Source organism: Saimiri boliviensis, chromosome 21, assembly GCF_048565385.1.
Source record: "Saimiri boliviensis isolate mSaiBol1 chromosome 21, mSaiBol1.pri, whole genome shotgun sequence".
Lineage (NCBI taxonomy): Eukaryota > Metazoa > Chordata > Mammalia > Primates > Cebidae > Saimiri > Saimiri boliviensis.
Window position 1 is genome coordinate 27,112,775 of NC_133469.1, and position 20,622 is coordinate 27,133,396.

At 49.9% G+C, this 20,622-nt stretch overlaps 1 protein-coding gene across 4 annotated transcripts in view; it reads right to left on the bottom strand.

The window, feature by feature from the left end:
• Nucleotides 1-20,622, bottom strand: part of CABIN1 (calcineurin binding protein 1) — a 159,375-nt gene that overhangs the window by 57,635 nt on the left and 81,118 nt on the right. For all 4 annotated transcript variants that reach the window (XM_010349227.3, XM_010349226.3, XM_003938572.4 and 1 more), the window contains exon 28: nucleotides 5,420-5,602. In XM_010349227.3, coding sequence (XP_010347529.2) covers nucleotides 5,420-5,602 — 183 coding nt within the window. The remainder of the gene's footprint in view (nucleotides 1-5,419; nucleotides 5,603-20,622) is intronic.

Genomic DNA, 20,622 nt, shown 5'->3' on the forward strand with positions numbered 1-20,622 from the left:
AGTTGAGAAGAAGGAAAATAAAGTCACCCTGGTTTTAGGCCCTGCCCATGCAGTGGTCTACCACCAGTGATGGAGGCGCCTTGGTGGGGTGACCGGCATGGCTGGATCAAAGACTTTGCTGAGTGGGTGCTGGACCCAGCAGCAGCAGTAGACACAGGGCCCGGTGCTGGCTCTGCTTCAACGGAGTCTCCCACTCTGTGAAACAGGCTGTCCCAACTGGCACGCAGTGGGGGACCCAGAGGCTACAGAGAGTGGGAGTTATGGGCTGAACTCTGGGTCTTCCCCTCTGAATGGTGACACAAGCTGTCCCACCTCTGAGGCTGGGGCATGGGGAAGCAGCCCACAAAGGGCAGGTGTTGCCACCACCATTATTGAATAAAACACAGCCAGGAGAGGGCTCACAAAGTATCACATCTGCTCCTGTGCTCAGTGCTCAGCCCACTGCCTGCCCAACATCCCTCTTCAGAGTTGCTGCTGCTGTGTGTGAGCCAAGTGCTCCCATATGGGCCCTGATATAACATGAGCTCAGCTCCTGAACACCCAGCCTTGCTCCACCAGGGACCATGGGGCAGCAGTTCACATCAGGAAAGCCTAGGCTGGATGGTGGGGCTGCAGGGCTGGCCTCAGGATGATGACAGTGGCCTAGGTCATCTTGAACTAGACCCTGAGCTGCAGGCTCCTTGGCTACAGAAGGAGAAAGCTGTCTGGCCCGGGAGGGTGGGACAGATGGAAGGGGCTGGGGAACAAGGGACAAAGGCAAGGGGCCCTGTGGCCTGTGGCTTCTTAGGCACCCAGGAACACGGCACACCCTGTGCAACCTGCCTGGAGGAGGCCAGAGAAGCAGCCACCAGCAGCAGCTCTTAGGTGGTGAGCTATGGCTAAGCCTTCTCCCTACTGTAGTATCGGCCTGGAGACAGCTGGGGCCTGCTGGAGTAGGGCCGAATGGGCAATGACCAAGACCCCCAGTTCCTCACATGCTGAGTCCAAGCCTATCTGCAGACAGCAGGTGTGTGGCCAGCTTGTCCACCATCACTGTTCTCGTTGAGGAAAGAATTTGAACAGTCACTCCCTATAATGCCCTCAGCCACCTGCCATTAGTGTGACCTTCTCTCCCTGCTCCCCTGCAGTCCAGCCCACCGCCTCCCTCAGTGTCCTTGCCTCTCCACCATCACTGCTTCTCCTGGAGCCATTGCCCTTCTCCCTGCCCTGCATCACTGCCCCCAGTGGTGTTTGCAAAGAGAAGCCATAAGAGCATCTCCCTTCCCCAGGCCCAGAGCCTACCACAGGCTGTCCCCTCCCCCACCCTTTGAGATGGCTGGAATGACTGAGTGCCAGGAGGTCCTAGCTCCTTCCACACTACACTGTCTTCTCATGTGAGCTCAGGAAGCTGCCTACGTACCACAGCTTAGGGCTGGCACCATCTTACAGGGGATACTATCACTTCATTCAAAAATATGCCAGGTTTCTAATGTGTTCAAAACATGGCTCACCGAACAGTGTAAGCCATGACACTGGGAGCAGCCCTGTGCTAGGCACGGGGGAGACAGAGGAATCAGAAGACGATGCAGGCCTCTCAGAGGTTCACATCAGGCACTGAGAGCTTGGACACAAAGACATACGAGAGCACAATTTTTATGGAAACCAGGAAGAAGGTCAAGAATTCAGCCAGAGATCTCAGAACACATAGAGAAGAAAATAGCAATCCTAGACTGAGTTAAAAACCCAGCTGCAGGGAGGACCTGCTTGGAGAAAGAACTATTCTCTTTTCTCTTTTGCCTATTAATAGGCTGTGCGTGGTAACTCACACCTGTAATTGCAGCACTTTGAGAGGCTAAGGTGAGAGGACTGGTTGAGGCCAAGAGTTCGAGACCAGCCTGGGGCAACATAGGAAGACCTCATTTCTACCAAAAAAATTTAAAAATTAGGCAGGTGTGGTGGCACCTGTAGTCCTAGCTACTAGGAAGAAGGATCCCTTGAGCTCAGAAGGTCAAGGCTATAGTGAGCCACGCATTCCAGCATGGGCAACAAGGCGAGACCCTGTCTCAGAAACCACAACAATACCAATCAGTTACTTAGGGGTCTGGGTGGCCTAAGCGACCCAGAAGAGATGGTGTGAGCTGCCTTATCCACAGCATCCACTCCCACTGCTGAACATGTCACAGAGCCATCCACGTCCTTACTGGAAGAAAGAAGGTCAGAAATGCCAACAGGACCACACCATGTTTCCCAGCCAGGATTCTACCGCTAGCCGCATGAAGACAAGAAAACTTTCTACCAAGAGAAAGCAAGTGAAATGTGTGCACTGGACACTCCAGCCTAGACCAGTGTCTGCTGCTGGCAAGGAAGACTGGCTTGGAATGCCTGTGGTGCATGTGCCAAGGCCAACAGAGCACAGAGCACAGGAGCCATCTCATCCATATCAGTCCACCTAGGAAGCATGAGGCACAGACATGCCTCCAGCTGAGCCTCTGGACTGATATGTACTGATGGCCCAGTGAACTCAGGGGGCCTCGTTATAGAAGAGCCTGACCTGCAAGTGGCTACACATCTTGGCAAGATACCAACAGCTCAGAGTCCCAGGCCAAAATATGTTCCAGCAGAGACTTCAAGTCAGTCTCTTTTGCCTTCTGAGGTCACCTTACTCAAACTCTCCTAACCTGAGAAAAGAGCCCAGTAAGGGTTCTCTCCACAAAGGGTGGGGAGGCAAGATGGGCAGGAAGCTGGGCACTGGCAGGTAGGTCAACTGCCCCAAAGGCAGCCTCCCCTGACACAACCATTTATCACCCTGTCTTGTGTGTGGTACACAGGCATGGTCAGTAGGCCTCTACTTGACCAGGCAGATGTGGCCATTGTGGCATGCCCTTGTGTCCACTGCCTGGATCACAACAGGTGGTTGTCAACTCTGATTTGGGTTTTACCCTCTTGCCTTCAGAATGATATAATAGAGTCGGTTTGTGTTTAAGTGATCAAACTGTGAGCAACTTTCTTCTTTAATAAGTAAGTCTTTACTCTTGTCACTTTCATATTTTAGACTTTTTTTTGAAACTCTACTCCCTGTAAAGGTGAGCTTCAGCTAGCTGCATCAGTCACTTCCAGGAAAGGCTCTCTCCTTAAGGCACCTCAGTCAAGGTCAGAGTGGAGAAAGACAGCCTCTAGAGAATTAAAGAAAGGAGGCTGGTCCTCAGGCAGTGTGACAGCTTGTGTCTGCTAGACATGGTGAGAGGGAGCGCATCGTGGTGCCAGGCAGGATGTGGCTGTCAGATCTGTTTCTGCTTCCCCTCAGTGCAGATCTGAACCTGTTGTGCCCCACTGCTTGATAACAAATACAAAATGCATGAGTGAGGGCCTGTATCCCACAACATTAATGATGGAAGCAGCAGCAGGCTGGTGGCTAGACTCTCTCTGAGGGTGTGCTGGGAAGAGTGGAGCACACTTGGGGCCTGCACTCAACACTGCCTAGGCACTGCAGTCCTGGATTTCTGCAGGGAGGCCAAAGGTTGCTCAAGTACTGAAGGCTGTGATGGCCAGGCTGCTAACAATGGGGGAGCCAAGGGGAGTACATGTTGGAGACCACCACTGACCGAGACCAGGCCTGGAAGAGTGCTCTGCTCCAAGAACTGTCTGCTGGCAGTGGGCTTGGGACATTCCCAGCTCTATCTGCTCTCCCAACAGGAAGTTCATCAACTTCACCACCATAGTTACCAAGAAAAGCCAGGCTTACAGGGGAGGAACACGGCCATGGAAGCAAGAGGTTTCATTTCATGCTTATCAGCTATTGTGATGACCTTTGGTTCTACCCTAAGTTTCTTCACCAATAGCCAGCCCCACAAACTATCTGCTTAAACCACTGGCTCTAATGGAATGAGGGAAGAGGCAGGACTCTCTTCATGAGTCTAGAAGGGCCTGCATAGGCTGTGCCAGACCAAAGTCAACTCGCTCTTTGCTTTGTTCCCCTAACACTCATGTCCCCCTCCCCATGTAAGGGGGGAGAGAAGCTCATGATGACATAATACCATCCACAGCAGTCACTGCCTGACAGGCCACAGAGCACACATGGTAGGTCTTGTCCAAGAAGTTTTAAAAATCTCATTTTTAAGACCAGAGATGCTGTATTAGAGTGTTAAGAGTGTAAGTTACCTTTCTCCTTCCCATTCCACACTTCCTACAGTGTGTTTATGTCAGTTACAGAATGTCAACATTGGCTGGTGACAGCATAGTAACTGCCTGGTAAGAGAGTGGGGTAGTGGCTTCATCTCTCAATGAGGACCAGACACAAGTAAATCCACCTGGTAAGTCTTCCATTCTGTGCCCTCTTATCTGGTGTCTCTACCAGGTGTCCCCTAATGGGGGCACTTCCAACCTACAGGGGATGTGACCTCATGCCTTTCTAAGGCCAGCCAGGGGAGGCTAGCAGGGGGCAGAGAGCTGGGAGAGGTCTTCCCTAGCATAGATGGCTCTGGCCCACTGCCACATCTGTGTGTGAGCTCTCATCCAGGGCTTGCTCTGGGACTGCCTGGGACAAGGCTGGGGTCCCTCTTGGAGGCAGGTCATCACCAATGTTTTTCCCCGTCCATCCACCCAACCTGGAGAGGTAGCATGGGGTAATGGTTAAGGGTGCAGACTGACAGGGCAAATTCTGGACCTTCTCTGCATCTCGGGTTCTTCAGCTATAAAATGGGAATAGTCATTATGCTTTTTTCCTAGGGTGCTTGGGAGAACCAAATGAATTAGCACAGTGCCCAGAACAGAAACGAGTATGGGGCTAGGTTGTTATTATTGTTTGGGAAACATCTGTAAGCCCTGGCCAGAGTGGGAAAGCTCTCAAATCCACAGCTGACCAGTCACAGCTCAGAGTGGGGCCAGGAATGCCCCAGTCTGCCTGTGATCTCCCAGTAAGCCCAGATGCAAGGCTGTGCCAATTGATTTCTACAAAGGGGGCCTGAGCCCCCCAAGGAGAGATACTGCAGGCTTAGATCAGGGCCCTCTGCCAAAAAAAGGGGAGATTTTTCCTGAAGACCTGATATGATTCAGACTAAAAAAAAAAAAAAAACCACACATTTGTGACATTTAGGATCCAAAGACTTTTAAAATAACCATTTATCAAGAAGAAAAACCAGAGCACACTGATATCAGACATGGATTCCCCAGGCTGGGCTGTAAGGGTCATAACAACAATAAGAAGCATCCCTAAAGCACATATGGTGCTGGGCTCTGTGCGCACTCTCAGGAGCTGCCTCGCTCACCCTCACTACCCTGGGGTGGGAACTGGGATCATTCCTATCCCACAGGGAGAACAACAGAGGCCCAGAGAGTGAGCAACTTGCCAAGTCAAGGTCCCTGGGCCACGAAGCCTTCAGCCCTGCCCAGATTGCCACAGGACATCAAAGTGGTTCTAATTCACTGAGTTAGACCTTCGTACCTCTTTCTTCTGTAGCTCCCTGAAGGTCTTTACCCATTGTTCCTGCTTGGGAACTGAGAATGGGAAGCCTCTTCTCTGTGTAGGATTTCCTGGAGCCTTCCAGTAAGCTGGTGGGCTCGTTAAAGAAGTCCTGCGTCGAGCTGGAGTCTGAGAGCGCTACGGCTGTGCTGTCCTGGCTGCGGTCTGAGGGGAGAAAGAGGAAGAGAGGGCAAGAGCATTAACCTACACCACTTCCAACACAGGGGACCCTCCTATGGTGAGTCTCCCTGCCAGTGGCCTAGGGATGCCTTGCAGGAGATGGCCAGAACACAGCCATTCAACACTGCTGGGCTCAACTCATCCTAGAGGCCACAAAGCTACTCACCAAAGGCACCAATCTTCATGGTCAACCCTCCTGGGGTTCTCCCAAACAGTGGTATTCTGGTAAATGTTTAACAACTGGCTCTCAGGGAAAAAGAAAGCCCTGATTAATAGCACTTACTGATTTCTGAAGTGTAAATGTTCCCACCATGGCAATTTTCAAGTTACTAATGTGCTGTTGCCAAATGTGGAGTTGGGAAGAGATGCACAGTAGCCACCATTAGGTAGTATTTCTACCACATAAATATAACAGAAATGAATGAAGTAAGGAAGAAATCAGTAAACATTTTTAATCTGTTGGTAAAAGCTAGTGTGATCTGGAAGAACTCTAGATCTTTGGGAGCCACAGATGCAAAAGACATTTGTACTCACTCACTGGCTGCTTTCTTCGGACCTTCACAGGTGCTCAGGAGAAAGAACAGGGTGGGGCAGGGCAGGGAGGGAAGCTGAGGAAACCTTTCTGGGAGTAGAACAGACCTGGAGAGGAGGAGTGGTTGCTGCCATGGAAAAGGTACAAAGCCTACCTGGAGGAACAGAAGCCTTTAAGCATAGAGGTGGCGGAAGAAACCTTGTTGCCTCAAGGATACAGGAGAAAACCCATCGCCGCTGAGGAGGGGGAAGAAACCTTGTTGCCTCCAGGATACAGGAGAAAACCCATTGCCGCTGAGGAAGGGAAAAGGAAAAACTTTCTATTCTAAGAGAGGGGCAGGAAATCATATAGGGTCCAAACATTAGAGGTCTCCCACCACTGAAGGAGGGGCAGGATCACTGAGAAAGTCCTACCCCTGAGATGCAGGGACATAGAGCCCACCTAAGTCTGAGGCTTGGACCAAGACAACAGAGAACTACTGTGTGTCCCCAGCCCCAGGCTAGCATGCACTGAGTAACAAGCAAAGCAGTACTGCAGGGAGAAGGCAAGAGCATGGAGGAGTCCCCTCCCTGAGATGCACACAAAGGCCTAAGGCTGAAGGTGGAACTGGAATGTTGAGAAAACCTTGTGGCAAGCCAACTCCCCTACTAAGCACAAGGGAACATAAGAGGAATTTGAGCTTGGGTGGTCAAGGCTGCAGTGCGTTATGATGGCACCACTGGGGCACTGAAGGTAACCACAGCAACAACAAAACCCAAGCCAGCTCAGTTTCTGACTAGCCTAATTCAACTTTGCCTACTAAAGGCCTAGAAACAACAGAGAAATCCTATTCCAGGCATAAATATTACTTATTTCAGTCTCCTCTGTCCTACACATGATATCTGGTATTCCATGTAAAAATTGTAAGACACACACAGAAAGAAAGAAAAAAGTAGATTGTCAAGAGACAAAATAATCAGCAGAACCAGACTCCCAGATGACCCAGACACTGGAACTACAGGTCAGGGAATTTAAAATAACTAAGATTAATATGATTCATAAATATGACTAGTATGTCAAAGGCTGTAGTAGAAAAGCTGAACAACATGCATGAACAGACAAGAAATTTCAGTGGTGAGATTTAAAAAAAAAAGCAAGAATCAAATGCAAAGGCTAGAAATAAAAAACACAGTAACAGAGATGAAGAATGCCTTTCCCAGACATTGCAGCCAACTTGACACAGCGGAGGAAGAAAAGGAACTCAAAACTTGAAAACAGGTCACTAGAAATACTGACAGTCTCCAAATTAAAATAGTTCAACTTAAATTTTTTTTGACTTTACAATGACATAAAAGTGATATGCATTCAGTAGAAACTACACTTTAAGTTTTCAATTTTGATTTTTCCTGAGCTAGTGATATGCAGTACGGTACTCTTACATGAGATATTCAACACTTTATCATAAAATAGGCTTTGTGTTCAATCAGTGATTGCCATCCTTTTTGGCACCAGGAGCCAGTTTCATGGAAGACAATTTTCCACAGACTGTGGGGGTAGAGGGGGATAGTTTCGAGATACAACTATTCTCAGGCATTAGATTCTTTCGAGGAACACACAACCTAGGTCCCTCCCATGTGCAGTTCACAGTAGGGTTCACACTCCTATGAGAATCTCATGATGCCTGCCATTGGTTGGACAGGAGGCAGAGCTCAGGCAGTAGTGCTTGCCTGCCCACTGCTCACCTCCTGCTGTGCAACCCAGTTCCTTACAGGCCATGGACCAGTACCAGTCTGTGACCTAGGGGCTGGGGACCCTTGCGTTAGATGATTTTGCCCAACTGTAGGCTAAGGCAAGTATTCTGAACATGTTTAGGTTAGATTGAGCTAAACTATGATGTTGGTAGGTCAGGTATATTAAATACATTTCTGACTTATTTTCAACTTACAATCATTTTATCAGGAAATAACTCCATTGTAAGTTGAGGAGTATCTGCAATCCCAACCCAGAGAAAAAGAGTAGGCAGGAGGAATCAGAATAGAGCATCCAAATGATCCAACACACTAATTGAAGTCACAAAAGGAGATGAGGGAGAAACAGGACAGTAGAAATATTTAAAGACATAATGACTAAGAATTTTCCAAAAATAATGAGAGACATAAAATCACCAAGATTCTCAGAAAACACCAAGCAAGGAAAAGATCCCGCCACACACATTAAAAATAAATAAATAAATAAAATAAAATAAAATAAAAATCACACTCGGTGGACCATTTTGAAACTGCTGAAACCCAAAGATCTAAAATGTTGAAGGCAGTCAGAGAAAGACATCAGATACTGAGGAATAAAGTTAAGAATTACAACAGACTTCTCACTAGAAACCACAAATTACTGATAATATCTTTAAAGTGCTGAAAGAATAGTCAACTTAGAATTCTATACTCAGTGAAAATATCTCTCAAAGTTGCACAAAAAATAAAGTTCTTTTTTTCCCCCCTAGGCCAACAAAAACGGGATTCGTGACCAGATCTGAGTTACAAGAAATGTTAAAGGTAATTCTTCAGGTAGAATGACTATGAAGCCAGATAGAAACTTGGATCTACATAAAGAAATGGAGTTCCCTGAAATGGTTAAAGCTGTGGTAGATACAAAATACACTCTTTTTATTTTTGATTTTTTTCCAAAACATTATTGTCTATTTTCTAAAGCAAAAATAGTAGCAATGTATTGTGGGCTTAGAACATATATAAAAGTGAGTGAATAAAAACAAGAGTGCAAAAGACGAGCAGCTCTTCCACTGCCTATGACATAGTACAGTATCACCTGAAGGCAGGCTATGATTAATAAAAGGTTTATTTTGTTAACCCTAAGGCAACAATTACATTTTTTTTTAAAAAAAGAGATACTATAATAAACAAATAGAGATAAAATAGAACTAAAAAATTTTTTTTATTGAGATAGGTTCTCACTCTGTCACCCTTGTTGGAGTACAGTGGCATGATCTTGGTTCACTGCAATCTCCACCTCCTGCCTCAGCCTCCTGAGTAGCTGGAACTATGGACATGCACTATGACACCTGGCTAATCTTTGGTATTTTTAGTAGAGATCAGGTTTCACTACGTTGGCCAGGCTGGTCTCAAACTCCTGACCTCAGGCGATCCACCTGCCTCAGCCTCCCAAAGTGCTGGGATTACAGGCATAAGACACTGTGCCCAGCCGAGAACTTTTAAAAAAATAAAACGGTCTTGAACTTTTTAGACGACTGACAGTTATATCTCAAGGTGAGGCTCAATAAGCTAGCAATCAAGAGAGCTAAGTTCAAGTTCCTCTTGCGGCATTTACTAGCTAGGAGACCATGTCCCTTTCTCACCTAAAAACTGCAACCACATATTACCTCAGAGAGGTCCATGCTACAGTGGCCTCTTGGGCAACACAAGGAGAAAGGCAGACATGGTGCCCCAGGGGGACCTTAAAGCCTGGTATTGGTCCATGTTTTAGTGCCAATCAGCTGGGCCCTCTGGGAGGGTAGGGATGAGCTGCCAGGCTACCTTAAAGCCTGCTATTTGTCCATGTTTTAGTGCCAATCAGCTGGGGCCTACTGGGAGGGTAGGGATGAGCTGTCTGATAAGCAAACTTACAACATATAAATTTGTTTTGGCTGGATGCAATGGTTCATGCCTGCAATCCCAGCACTTTGGGAGGCCAAGGAGGGAGGACTGCTTGAGCCCAGCAGTTCAAGATGAACCTGGGCAATATGGGGATATGCCTGTCTGTACAAAAAATTTTTTTTAAATTAGGCAGGCGTGGCAGTTACTTGGGAGGCTGAGGTGGGATCACTTGAGTCCAGGAGGTTGAGGCTGCACTGGGCAGTGATCACACCACTGCACTCCACTCTAGCCTGGATAACAGAGTAAGACCCTGTCTCAAAAAAAAAAAAAAAAAGGAAAATATAAAGTTGTTTTAAAAAAGTTGAAAGCCTGGACTCTGGAAGACCTAGGCTTATAGAAATGAAATTCTGCTGTCACCTACTATCTCTGAGAGCCTCTGTAAATGCCATAATTATTTATACTTCAGTTTCCATGCATGTAAAACTGCGATAATACAAGCACTTACTTTACAGAACTGTTATGATTACCCTTCCTTCCTAGCTGCCTTTGCAACGTCCACTGCCTAGAAACTGACAGATTATCAGTATTAGCTAGGCTGACAGAGCAATGAGAAATGAGAGCTTGGGACATGTGTAAGACCCCTGAGTGAAAGGGCCTGGACCTGACTGAAACCAAAGCCAGAATCCAAGGCTCCATGAGCCCTGAATGGCGGTTATGAGCAGGCCTGCAGCCCTCACAAAATGTCCCAAACTTGAGTCCCCAGCATGAGGGGATCAAGAAGAGGTGGGGCATTCCATTTGCTGTCTGTGTGTAAAGGGAGGATTGGCAACAGGGGCCCTTCAGAGGCCACATGGGGTTACAGTGGGAGCTTAAGAGTTGGGCTCCCAGACCCACCTTCCCATCCCAGATCTGCCACTTAGGGGTTGGGTGATCTTGGCCAAATGATTTTGCTGCTCTGGGCCCCCACCTTAGTTTTTTTTAACATGATTGCCATTGTCTTCCTATCTCTGTCCCTGACATATATGGGGTCCCACAGAGGTGTGGCCTAGTGCCTGGCACACAAGTGACAGCCCAGTGACAGCCCTGTAGCATTTACTCTGGCCCTGACAGTGAGAACACTGCTGGTTCAGACAATGCTCATGAAGCCTCAGTCTCAGAAAGACAGCAGGCCATGCCTCTGCAGCTGAAGTCTCCCCGAAAGACAGGCTAGGGCTGGCTCTCCTCAGCCAGTCTGAGACTAGCTGAAGTCACTGCACAGCTCAGCAGCACATCCTGCGGCAAGCTCCAGGAAGCAAGCCTCGCTGGGATGACTTCACTGACTGGCACGCTGCCCTACAAGCTCACCGGCTCACAGCCTCTTGGGCTCTGGGCCTAAAGGAATTGCCAATCTGGTGGAATCCTAGCTGTGATCATTATGAAAATTAGGGATTGGTTTAGGCAAGTAGATATTTACTCCCAAAGTGCTGAAGCCCTCTTGATGCTGCAATGTGAAAGAACCACAGATCGATTCAGCAGGCAGTGAAGGTGGCCAGATCTCACCAGGAACTGTGCGGGCAAAAAAGGATGGCAAGCTGTGCAGGGGCTTCTGCTCCCCTGATGAACCACCACCAACTGAGTGGGGGACTCTGCTGAGCCTCTTTCTTTTTTTTTTTTTTTTTGAGACGCAGTCCAGCTCTGTTGCCCCGGCTGCTGGAGTGCAGTGGCACAACCTCGGCTCACTGCAACCTCTGCCTCCTGAGTTCAAGCAATTCTCCTGCCTCAGTCTCCTGAGTAGCTGGATTACAGACATGAGCCACTACACCCAGCTAATTTTTTTGTATTTTTAGTAGAGACAGGGTTTCACCATATTGGCCAGGCTGGTCTTGAACTACTGATCTTGTGATCCACCCACCTCGGCCTCCCGAAGTGCTGGGATTACAGGCATGAGCCACCATGCCCGGCCCTGCTAAGCCTCTTAAAATAACATCTACAGCAGTGGAGCAAGACAAGTGCAAGCCAAGGGGCCTGGCAGGGACAGAGCGCTGCTGACTGTACTTTGTCAGGCCTTTCCGGAACCTCTCTGACACAGGTGTGAGAATCTGGAACTGCCAATCATCTAAAAAAAAAAAAAAAAAAAAAAAAAAAAAAAAAAACAGAGAAGAGAGACTGGTACTGGCCCTGGGGGGCACTGTGGTGATTCTAGATAAGCTCTTGTCTCACGGGTAATCAAAGTACCTAAGTAGCCCCGTGGAAAGTACTGCTAATGGGGCTCACCACAGTCCCAGGTACCTCCTGCAGGTCACGGTACTGGGGTGGGATGCTGGGGCAGAGCTGGAGGGACAGGGGCTATGTACATGGAGATGAGGTGCCTAGCTGGCCTGTGAAGCAAGTGGGTGGGGGAGGTGCTTGCCAAGGTTTCTGCCCACTCCCAAGGGGGCGGCACCACAGGAAGGAATCCAGGGACATGTTATCTCTTTAAATGACAGCCACCAAAAGGGACTCAAGGCCCAAGGCCCACTTTCTACTCTTTTCAGGTCTTGTGTGTCTGAAAGGGTTGGCACAGCCTATTTAAAATGACCCTGACTTCAAATACTAAAAATCAATCCAAGGTTTCACACAAAGTTTCAAGCCAGTCAGACTGAAAGAAAACCAAGTTTCAATTCTTTCACATCAATAGGGCAAAAGGAATGAATGAAAAAGCTCTTAAATATTGGCTCTATCTACCAGGGCAGACAGTGCCCCAGTCCCCATTCCTCCACTTCCAGGGAAGCAAACTTTCTCTGGTACAGCTAACTAAGGACCTCGGAGAGGCCACAGACAGACAGACAGACACAAACGGTGGGGTAAGTTTGCCAAGAACATCACAGAGCATATGAAAAGGACTCTCATCCTGCCACCAGCTGGACTGCTGTGGATGGGACAGCTTAGGGACTGGGTGAGTCAAGGTAGGGAGGACAATGTGTCACAGTGCTGAGAAGAAGCTCTTGAAGAACAGGACCCCATGGAGTTGGATAAGCTGGGAGGGCAGGCAGCAAGGAGGGCCATTTGGACCGGGGTGTGTAGCCCAGAGCCACTCTGATTCCTGAAGCAGGAAGCCCTTGCCTTGGGAGGTCCCTGCAGAAGGGCAGGAGGAGAAGGAAGGATGCTGCTGACTGCTGTCCTCTCCCCACTCCCAGCAGGCCCCTCTGCAAGGTCATCTCTCAGGTTACCACGTCCACAGCCAAGTAAGGGCCAGGTCATCCAGCGAAGGTTTCTGGGAGAAGAGGGTCAAAGGCTCCTCTAGGGTGGGACCCCCATCCATCAGCCATGTACCTTTAGGCAAGGACCAAACTCCCTGAGTCATACTCCATCTGCTTCCCAGACAGCTGAAGGCAGCCTAGCACCATCATGCACCACTCTCATGCTACCCACATGCACTGGGGAGTCTTTGAGTGTATGTGGGGATGGGATTCTGGCCTCAGGAACACAGCCTACAGGCCTGGCTCCAGTCTTACCTCCTCGGTGAAGTTGTCTTTGGGATCCTGTGGTCCTGGGTTCAAGTGGACTGACATGCAATTTTGTGTGCTAATGTCCTGTGCTGAGCCCTCAGAGGACCAGCTGGGTATGCCTAGCCTCTGTAGACAGAGGCTGCCAATGCCTCTGGTAGCAGAGGCATTCTATTCTCCTGCCTTGCCTAACAGAGCAAGGCCAGATGGGAGAAGTCAGAGTCAGGCAGTGCTGGTTCTTGTTCTGTGGTGGGGCTTTGGGGTGAGGAGGGGGTTCTGGGCCCCCTGGTTCTGAGGCAGAGCAAGAGACAGATGGAAAGCCTCTTTGATGAAGGACTTCCAGACTTAGCCTAAACATCCTATGGGACTGGGTGGAGAGGGCCTATCAGAGAAATAGGCACCCTGGATGGTACCTCCAGGGACTGTCCACAGTCCAGGCATCTAGCCTTGAGCCTCAGGAGCTGAGAGCTGATTTCTTTAGGGAGCTGCTTGGAGGCCAACAGGAAAGAAGACTGGCACTAGCAAGCGGGCTATAGGCTGGCCTTGTTCTTTTTTTCAGAATGTTCTTTTAAAAATCGGCCCACACAAAACCTGCTCATACTAATTAATATTTGTGGCAAGATTATAAATATTTGATTGTTATTGTTAATTACTGGAATGTTTTATGTCTATGCATCTGGGCCATGCCAGCCTTCCCTCTGAATCCTTAGGGGGATGTGCATCTGCCAGCCAACTGCTTATTAAACTGCCTCCCTCTAAGCTCCAGAACCTTCCACTTCCAGGGTGGGATCTGCAGGATCAACTGTAAAGGAATGACAGCTGGCGACGCAGAGGGAAAGAGACTGGCTCGGTGACAGATAGGCTGCATGTCCTCACTCAGTGTAAGAACAGACTCTGTGTTCTGAGTCCTCCCTGTTTAGGTCTGACTCAGCTCAGATCCCTTGGACAGTCCCAGGATTTCCGGGCCAGCCTAAAGGAGCTCTTCAGATACAAGATACAAGTCTCCCGTGTCTCCTCAAGTGCATTTCCTCCATGTGCTCCAGCAGCAAGACTGGAAACAGCTCACAGCCACTTGTTCCACCAGCTCGGGGCCGTAAAAGCCTGAGGAAGAAGATGTATGGTTGTGCTACTGCAGCAGCTCTGACTGATGCTCCGGGAAAGACCACAAATGCCCTGCTAACTAGGAAACAAAGGGTTTCTAAGAACTGTAAACTTGGGTGGAATTAATATTTTGAGAAATTTCTTGACTAGACAAAACCTGCCTCAGTCAATCTTGGCCACCCACAGGGAAAGAACACATCCACCAGAAGCAGGGCTGGCCCTGGGAAATGGGGGTGCCCATGTCAGGCTGAGGAGACTGGACAGATGCCAAAGAAAAGTGATACCAGAAACCTGGGGGTTCCTGAGAGGGAGGCAGATACACAGCAGACAGCAGGTGGGCACAAGGGCATCACATGGGGGCCAGGCTGTACCACTTGCCCATTCTTTGCCAGTGCTCACAGGTGAGGGCCAACAGAGCACTGCCAGACACCTCGAAGCCCTGACATGTATAGACACAGTGCTGCCCTGAGGGGCCTGATGCTCAGAGACCTCATCATGCATCTCTCATCCTGTCCTCTGAGCCAGGAAAGGCAACGACCCGGGAGGCCTCGGGAGGTTTTAAACATTTTCCTGACCAAAGGCAGGTGAGCAGCCCCTCTTGATACAAATGCCAGAAGAGAAGTAGCTCTGTAAGGTGTGAAGCTGACATCCCCCAGCCATCTAGTGAGCTTCCCAGGAAGGCTCTTCCAAGGATGTGGGGGGGGAAATGTGCCTGCCTTAGAGCCCAGAGAGAGAGATCCTGTGACTGACTCCATCACTCTCCCTGCTGCCCACAGGAAAGAGCCCAGCCCTCTGAGCCTAGCTGCTTTCCCAAGCTCTCACATCTCAGTCTCTTTTGCATCCACCCTAGTCACCTCAGTATCCAAAAGCTGGAGGACGCCCCAAACTCCATGTCTTTGTCCCAATTGCCTTTCCCCCAAAATGGGCCCGCAGACCTCTCTAGAGACTCACCTTCTCCAGGAAGTCCTCCCAACCCACCAAACCCCAGAACTTGTTCCTGTCTGCCAGCTCATGGCACTCCTCCTTAGCACCAACTACTGTCCCATGATACCATGGGACATCAGATCCAACCTGGCAGCAGAAATCAAGGCTCCTTTATCTTGACTTTCCCTATGGCACCCTTTTCCATGCCTGGCACACAGTAGATGCTCAATAAATGCCGTGACCAGCTATGGCCTAAAGAGGTTTTCAAAAAGTTAAGAATGAAGAAAAGAACAAAGGAGGTGACTAGCTCTTCCCTGACAGCCTCCCCTGTCCCCTGCCCCTGTTGGGAACAAGCAGAACAAATTGAACTCCACTTAGAGTCTCTCCCACTTTGAGAAGGTCTGTTTAGAAACAGCATTCCTACCAGAAAATTGACCTCCCCTTAGCCCTAAGTGGGTAGGCCACTGAGCAGAGGCCAGACCGGGCCTGCCCTTCAGGACTGACTGCCATTCACAGCTTCCCACCCTACAAAACCTGGCCCTGGTGGGCTGCAGACACAGGACCCACCTCAGAGCATCAAGACTACTGTGCACAATTTGCATTTTTATACATTTATCCTAGTAAAGATAATTTGGTATGTTAGAGTCTATTGCCTTTGTTATTTTTTTTAAAGCAAGAAAGAGCAAAGCATGGAAATATAGGACTGGACCACCTGCTGGAGGTGCAGGCAGGCGGACAGTGGAGGAGAGGCCACCATTACATCTGCCTCTGGCCAGAACTGGGAAGACAGGCCATCAGCAGAAGCCAAGCACATCAAACACACTCTCCAAATCACAGGACCAGCAGACACGAAGGTGATCCTGGTCACAGGGGTAGCAGGGAGCCGGACTGAGGGCTGAGCATGCGGGTCTGCGCTGTTCCCTGAAGCGAGCCGTGACAGGTGCAAGCAGAAAGACAAAGCCTGGAGAACAGAGTGTGGTCAGGGTTAGGGGCAGCACGGGCAATATTGGTGGAGGCAGCATGGGGCGAACAGGCGAAGATGAGCACACACGGCACACGACACAGACAGTGACAGCATGGAGGTTGAGGATGGATGTCCACAACGGGGGCTTGGCACAGGGCACCCTGGGCTCTCCAGTAAGGCGCACACCCTAAAACCTGGGGCTCAGGGCAGCCTGAGGCTCCTCAGTGGCTCTGTCCATGCTGTCAGTGGGACTATGTAGAGACCACCACCCCTGCTGGATACCAGCCTCCAAAGGCTCCCACTCTTCTGACCCTGGCTGCTCCCTCTCCCCAACCCCTCAAGGGAAACACCAACATACCCCTCGGGTCTTGGCTAAGCTTTGCCTCCTCGGGAAGGCCTCCAACCCTGCGAAGAGGGCCCGTGTTTTTCTGGGATGAGCAAACCCCACCTCTCTGGTGCTGGTATCAGTTGGCCCCAAAACCTCAGCTATATAACCAACTGATTTGCACCAATCTCCTCTACAGCAGGGACCAGTGCTTTCTATGAACCTCGCACAGCACTGATGGAACCACCTGGATAGGCATGGCCACAGGTTGGCCAAAGACCCTAGAGGAGGCTCAGCTCCAGACTTACCACAGCACAAGGCCTTTGACTTGAGGCCTTTTCTGGCTCTGGCATTCTGAGGTGACATGGAGCACGAGAGGCAGAGAGCAAGGATTTTTGTATAAGAGAGCCACTACAGACACATGCCAAAGGGGGACTGAGCCAGGCCAAGTGACAAATCAAGCCATTCTGTAATGGCCAAGTTCCCTGGGCCCTCTGCTGAAGGACAAGGGAAACATACAGATTCAGTCTCTGGCAGGCTGGCCAAGCACAGGTCTTCCTAGTATCAGCCTCACCTCTGGCCAGGGGTGGAGGGAGATTCAGACCCACTCTCTCTTGGCTCCACCCTGATTACAGTAGGCAGTTTTGGATGAGTGCCTACCTGCCCTCAGCTCCGGTTCCTCTTGGGGAAACAAAGGCATGGCCAAGCCTGCAGGGCAGCTATGAAGATGGAGATATGCTACTACCCTGCAGGCACCTGCCCAGAGCCCAGCACACAGCAAGCACACAGTACTGAGTGGTAGGGCATAATTACACACGGGCGGGCGGGCGCGCGCGCACGCACATACACACACACACACACACACACACACACACGCATACTATACACAGGGTGGGGTAGAGGTTTTGTTCAAAGATCTCCTTACATTGTTTGAACATGTGTAAAGAGCAATCACTGGGAGCCTCTTGAAGGTCACAACGTACTCCTCCGGTCACTTTGTTTTCCTAGTCAGGAAGCTTCAACACTAAGGATTTCAGCCCTGTGGGCAAATTCTAAGAGACTGATGGAAGGGAGACGTTAGGCAGGTTTCCCACCTGGGAAACACAGCCTGGGACGAAGCTTCTCTCTGTTATCTCTCTCGTTCTCTTTCGCAGCTTGGCCAGAGGGCCCCTTCTCAGGTCAGCTGTGAGTGCCCTCCTGGCTGTTCTGAGAAGGGCTGGCTTTGACACCAGGCTGCAGTACAGTCAGAGTGACCTGAGGGGCTGATTCCAAAGGCTTTTCACCAGAGTTACACACAGATTGCAGGATGCTCCCCACCCTAGTGCAGGCGACACAAGGTTGCAGGTGAGGGTAGTTCAGAGAACAAATTTGGGTCCTATGAAGCAGCTATTATCAAATGTTAGGGAACCTACATATACCTGGAGCTATTTTTCTAAATCTTTTCTAAATCTTAAACCAAATCAGAATTGATCCTAGCTGATTTCTGGTTTTGAAGCAAAGACATACTAATGTGGGAAGGGAGCTCTAATGCAAGGTCTCCTAACCATACCCAAGGAAAGTCCGGATGCCTGACTCCCTCTCCCACTGCTGGCAAATTTTCTGTGGGGGTGGGAAGCTGGGATCCAGAAAGCCCCATGCCCAAGCCCATTGAGGAGCTGCTGGCTGCTTCAGAGGATACTACCTGCACCTCTTGTAAGGCCATGCCACTGGCTGGAGAGAGTTGGGGTGCCTACTGAGGGGTACTGGCCCCAGAGCTCAGGCTCTTCCCTCTATGCAGTGCTACCTAAGTCCTGCCCTCAAATGACCTGGATAACTCCATAGGAGGTAGCTACAATGTGCTAGCACTTTGGTTTAATACCCATGAGGAAGACATTATCCCCATTCAACAGGTGAGGAAACTGAGAAGTGAGGTCCTTTGTCCAACGTTGCAGAGCACAATGCAACGGAGCTGGGACTGGAAATCAGATCCTTTGATCAGGGCCTGCTGTGTACTTGCCTCCCTGTCTGACCTCCCCATGACTGCTTCTCCTCAGCTCGAAGTGCCCAGCACCCTCCTGGCGGTACGAGGACTCTGCGGTGGCCTGTAATGAGTGCTAATGCCCCTGTCCTCCCACAGTAGACCCAAGGCTGGTTTCATGCCAAGAAGCTAAGTGGAAAGTAGGAGCTATATGTTCTTCTCCCAGGAAGGAGAAGTAGGAACAGAGGTGGGCAGTGTGGTTCCCTGAGGCCACCAGCCCATCCCCTGACACCAGCAATCTGCTGCTTCTCCCTGGAGCCTGGGTCTTCCCCTAGGAACTAGTATAGCTGCTGAAAGGGCCACTTTAACATTCTAAGATCACAGCTATTTTAGGACCTCAAACATTTTCATGTTGTAGACACTGCTTTCTCTCAGAGGTTAGGCAGCTGAATTCTGAAAGCACTATGCCTGGGCAGAGCACACCGGTGGCCAGCGCGGGGCTGTGAGTAGGCAAAGGTGGGCCATGGGATCCTGATGGCTTTGTATCATTGACAGGAATCACTTGGAAAACATTTTTTATACAAATATTCAAAACTGTGCAACTGCTGAAACCGTATTTGAATTTATTTGTATGGCTCCCTCTGCAAACTTCCAGAACAAATAATTAGCATGCTGGCACCCAGGACCCGTCATGCCCGGTTGTCATGCCTGAGTGATCTGCAGTGGCTCACCAACAGCTTCATGCACACACATGCGCCAACATGGGACAGCTGGCATCGTGGCCCCCTTTCTGAGGTGTTCCTACCTCCCTCCCTCCCTTTTTCTAGAGGCATACTTAACCCTAATGGGCTAACAGCCCAGCACAGTGGCGCCTGTGGTGTGAACTCAGCGGGAGACTGCAGAGCTGCAGAGGACAGTGCTTGAGTTCCCCAGCCCAGGTGCATTTGAGCAGGGCCACATGGCACGTAGACAACCAGGAAAGGCATTCCTCTCCTGAAAGCAGGGGTTTGCTACTAATATGTTTTCTCAATATTCTCAAGAGAGTAAAAGGTTGGGAACAGGGTGATTAAGAAAGGGAGAAAGGATCTTTTTTTTTTTTTTTTTTTTTTGAGACGGAGTTTCACTCTTGTTATCCAGGCTGGAGTGCAATGGCGCGATCTCGGCTCACCGCAACCTCCGCCTCCTGGGTTCAGGCAATTCTCCTGCCTCAGCCTCCTGAGTAGCTGGGATTACAGGCACGCGCCACCATGCCCAGCTAATTTTTTGTATTTTTAGTAGAGACGGGGTTTCACCATGTTGACCAGGATGGTCTCGATCTCTTGACCTCGTGATCCACCCGCCTCGGCCTCCCAAAGCGCTGGGATTACAGGCTTGAGCCACCGCACCCGGCCTGGGAGAAAGGATCTTAACAGGAAATGTCTGCGGAACTGAAGACTGGAGGGGCAGGTAGGTCAGCTCCTCCTATCTCTGCTCAACACTCTGGGGTGGGCAGGGAGGTGCCAACGCTGAGACTGGGAATAATGACACAAACCTTCTGGGAGGTAAGAGACACAGCACACACTCAGATCCTCAGCCTCTCTCAACACGCATGCTGCAGATCCAAACCCAGCCCAGGAGGGGACACTGCAGTTCTCCTTTCCTTTCTTGAGAATAGCAAATCCTGCCCCCAGAGAAATGGAACACTGGCCCCCTTGTCATCCTTCTCCAGCACTTCTTTAAACTTGCTCTCAAGCCCTACCCACTCAGTTCAGAAAGTTGTGGGCAGATGCCCATGCTATATCCAGGAACCTGAGCACTGGGCAGGGGCCTCAGCAGGGCACTAGAGTGAAGGTGGTGCCCCCCCACCCCCGCTCCAGACCTGCACTGAGACTGAACTTCAAGGCTACCATGGCACCCTAGAGGGCCCATTCTTACTCTAAGGAGCTGCTTTTATAAAAATCACCTTGCAGGAGGCACAGCCCTGGGACCAATTCTACCCATCTACTAGCATCCCCATGCCTTGGGGAATGCAGAGGAAGGCCTGTTTCCCCAAACCCAGATGAGATGAGTGATATGGGAGTGAGGGGCCAGGTGTCTTTCAGCATTGTCACTACTTCCCTGGACTCCACTTTAGTGGCCCTCTTAAGTCACCAATTTGGCTTATCCCAGCAAGTA